A 3,759-nucleotide genomic window follows, 5' to 3' on the forward strand; every position below is an offset into this window, starting at 1 on the left:
CTATTTTTGTTGACCTTTGTCCATGGAAGGTCCCTGCAAAATTTCATTGAAATTGGTTCAGGGGTTTTGGAGAAGAAGTTGAAAATGTAAATTGAGACTTTGTCTCAGGTGACCTAATAAAACTGCCAGATAAGATGTGTACATGACTTACTTACCTACAATGGTTTTCAAAAGACAGAATAACAGGTTGTTCAGATGTTACAAAAGCTGTCTCGGCTATAGCCTGGATAACATCCTATAACAAATAACAATGATAACATCCTATAATAAATAACAATGATAACAACCTATAGTAAATAACAATGATAACATACTATAACAAATAACAATGATAACATCCTATAATAAATAACAATGATAACATCCTATAATAAATAACAATGATAACAACCTATAGTAAATAACAATGATAACATCCTATAATAAATAACAATGATAACATCCTATAATAAATAACAATGATAACATCCTATAGCAAATAACAATAACATCCTATAATAAATAACAATGATAACATCATATAATAAATAACAATGATAACATCCTATAATAAATAACAATGATAACATCCTATAGCAAATAACAATAATAACATCCTATAATAAATAACAATGATAACATCCTAAAATAAATAACAATGATAACATCCTATAGCAAATAACAATGATAACATCATCTCATAAATAACAATGATAATATCCTATAACAAATAATAATGATGATAACATCATATAACAAATGACAATGATAACATCATATAACAATTAACTATGATAACATCAGACCACATATTACAATTATAGTATTGGATCACAAATTACAACAATATTGGATCACAAACTACAATGATAATATGCTGTAAGAAATTACATTGATATCAGCTACTATACCATCCAGTATGATTTACAATCAGACAGACAGACACTGACCTTGAAGACGATGTCAGTACACATAGCCTTGCCGTGTGTAATAATAGGTTCCTGGTCCTCATTTCTACCATCCCAACAGTCAAGTTCCACACATCTACAACCAATACCGTAGGATGTCTTAAACAATCAGTACAGAATTGTAGCAAACTGATTAGATTGTAACTAGAAAATGTCTGTAAGACTTGAGTGCCCCCTTGCTCATGAAGTCAGCGAACTGATGACAATGAATCTGATGACAAAACAGTAATGGTTGACTTATATAAATAGCAAGTGACCTTGGTGTTGACCTTGGGACACGGATATAATAACTCATCCGACGTTTTCTCATATTTGACATTTCATAAACTTAGACGAAAATTGGTTACGAAATAGAGTCAGTTGAGTTGTGACAATGAATCAAGATACTTCTGGATGTGACTCAATGTGATGCACCATCCCCAACAAACGCAGTAACTTTGAGGACTATTTTTAACTAGATGTATCAATATTTTAAACAATTAGTTCCCTTTTTGTGCAGAAATCCAATCCTGATGAATAGATAGAAAGCAAAAAACAAAGAGTAAGGAAACTTAATTAACCTGCATCCAGCCAATAGCACCTGGCGGTACATCTCGACCGAGGACCTTCCACCAAACTGTCTTCCTGTGAGGTACGTGTTGTGGGAGGAGTTGATGTAGTAATGAGACAGAGGCTGGTCCATGTCCATGTAAAAATCTAGCCGGTCAAGGAATACAGGGGCATTCTCATCCGACATCAGGTAACGACAAAATCCATCCAGGCTGAACCGATCTGAAACCAGACAAAACTGGATGTAACCTGAAACTTTTACTTTAAATGTTATCATTCTGGAATATGCCTGCTTATGAAATGGCAGTCATGGTGCATTAACATATAATACATAAAATGTTCTAACGTACGAAGCTACCTGTGTTATATTTCATCTGTACCTAAAGTAACAGACATCACATTTTACAAGGATTAAACACCTTTTACAAGAACAAGATTTGACAATTCCAACCCCCCTTATCTGAAGAAGAGTGTACTCACATTGTTTTATGTATTCTGGATCCGTTTCAAAATTCTGTATAATAGTCTGAGCTCTCTTTTCATCACAATAAGGGAAGAGGATTTCATTTAGACGTGGGTCTCTTTGGCGCTGAAAATAAATCATTGTGTGTACTTTATGATGTGATTTTTTCTTTTAAAAAGAACTTTGTCTTTTGTGAACAAAAATATACGTCTCCCTTCATAAAAATAATAATTTAAGTTCTTATATACCGCTTTATCACAACCTAGTTTGTAGGTCGTCTTAAAGTGGTCCAAAAATTATTATCCGTGGTTATAGGGCCTTTACAAATAGCCAATATCTTTCTCAACTCCCTGGGGAGCATACTGCCGGTGCTGCCAATTCCGGCGCTCACAGCTAGCATTCAACAATTCCACCTCTGTCCAACCACTTACTTATTTACAGCTGAGTAGACTTGAACAAGCGGAGTAAAGTATCATGTTCAAAGATACAACATAGTGCCATGACACGACTCAAACCCGCAACCCTTCAGTCACGAGCCCGGCATCCTACCACTAGACTACCATGCTTCTGATTAGCAAATAAACATAATTGCTTAGCATTTATTTTTTGGTTTGGTGGTGGATGCAGATATACTTCAAACTTTCATCAAGATACCTTTAACGGTCAAAACACAACAACCTCGGCAAGGACTAGAAGCTGAATAACTAATACTAATACAATATAAATATCTTTCATTTCTGATTAGGTGATTGAAAAATTTAACACGAACATTTTATCTCAAAAAAATTCGAAATTCAAAACTTGCAGTATGGAGATTCAAAGACAAGAAATACAAATATATGTATTTTTAGATAATTCTCAAAGACTGCCATCAAGTGTCTGAAACCTGAACACATAATGAACGTAATATCAAACATGTATTATATATTTCAATCTTGTTGAGACTCTATGTAATGTTTACAAATACAACAAGGCAAATACTGTAACTGCCTAAAGATGGACGAGATGTTTGTCATCAGACATAGATTACATTTTTTATAAAACATGTTCTATGTCATCTTTCTTACATCATTGAAGAATGCGATAAGCTGTGGTACTGTCAGGTAAGTTCTATTGGCATCTCCGCTTCTGAAACAAGAAAATTACATGTTTAACATTTGCTTGTCTAAATTTGTGACTTATTTTTTTTATGAAATACACACTTTTCCATTTTTTTTCTTTTTTTACATTGGTTACTTTAAAAATATATATATATGGCTTGAATGTGTTTTTACTTAATCAAAACTGACAGTTTTAATATGACGTAAATCTAGGTATTACAATTGGCAATCACTAATAGTTTCAACACTCACAGTTCCTTGAATAGGTCTTCGATGTCTGTGCGAGGACAAATCTTATGATATAATTCATAAAATTTGTCAAACGTAAATGCTGATAAGTCTATGTCGTCACACTGTAAAATAAAAACAGCGATTATTAGAATATTGAAAATTAGTTCATAGTGGATAGTGATGATTAATACCAGAAAGTGTATAAGGCTGCTCAGCAGAATCATCTGTATTATATTAAACTATCCAATAACTGATTGATACCTAGTCAACATCTGTAAGGTTTTTATACAGAGCTCAAATTTATAAACAATTGTACAAAGTTGACACCTTACTAGGCATACAAAGTTGACACCTTACTAGGCGACAAATGTGACACCTTACTAGGCGTACAAAGTTGACACCTTACCAGGCATACAAAGTTGACACCTTACTAGGCGTACAAAGTTGACACCTTACTAGGCGTACAAAG

At 33.4% G+C, this 3,759-nt stretch overlaps 1 protein-coding gene across 6 annotated transcripts in view; it reads right to left on the minus strand.

Annotated features, from left to right (window-relative positions):
- Positions 1-3,759, minus strand: part of LOC110461441 (1-phosphatidylinositol 4,5-bisphosphate phosphodiesterase beta-4-like) — a 101,507-nt gene that overhangs the window by 33,310 nt on the left and 64,438 nt on the right. For all 6 annotated transcript variants that reach the window (XM_021514894.1, XM_021514889.1, XM_021514893.1 and 3 more), the window contains exons 9-14: positions 3,312-3,412; positions 3,027-3,087; positions 1,977-2,085; positions 1,508-1,718; positions 930-1,023; positions 156-235 (exon numbers count right to left, since the gene is read on the minus strand). In XM_021514894.1, coding sequence (XP_021370569.1) covers positions 156-235; positions 930-1,023; positions 1,508-1,718; positions 1,977-2,085; positions 3,027-3,087; positions 3,312-3,412 — 656 coding nt within the window. The remainder of the gene's footprint in view (positions 1-155; positions 236-929; positions 1,024-1,507; positions 1,719-1,976; positions 2,086-3,026; positions 3,088-3,311; positions 3,413-3,759) is intronic.

The sequence above is a fragment of the Mizuhopecten yessoensis genome, unplaced genomic scaffold, assembly GCF_002113885.1.
Source record: "Mizuhopecten yessoensis strain PY_sf001 unplaced genomic scaffold, ASM211388v2 scaffold10621, whole genome shotgun sequence".
Lineage (NCBI taxonomy): Eukaryota > Metazoa > Mollusca > Bivalvia > Pectinida > Pectinidae > Mizuhopecten > Mizuhopecten yessoensis.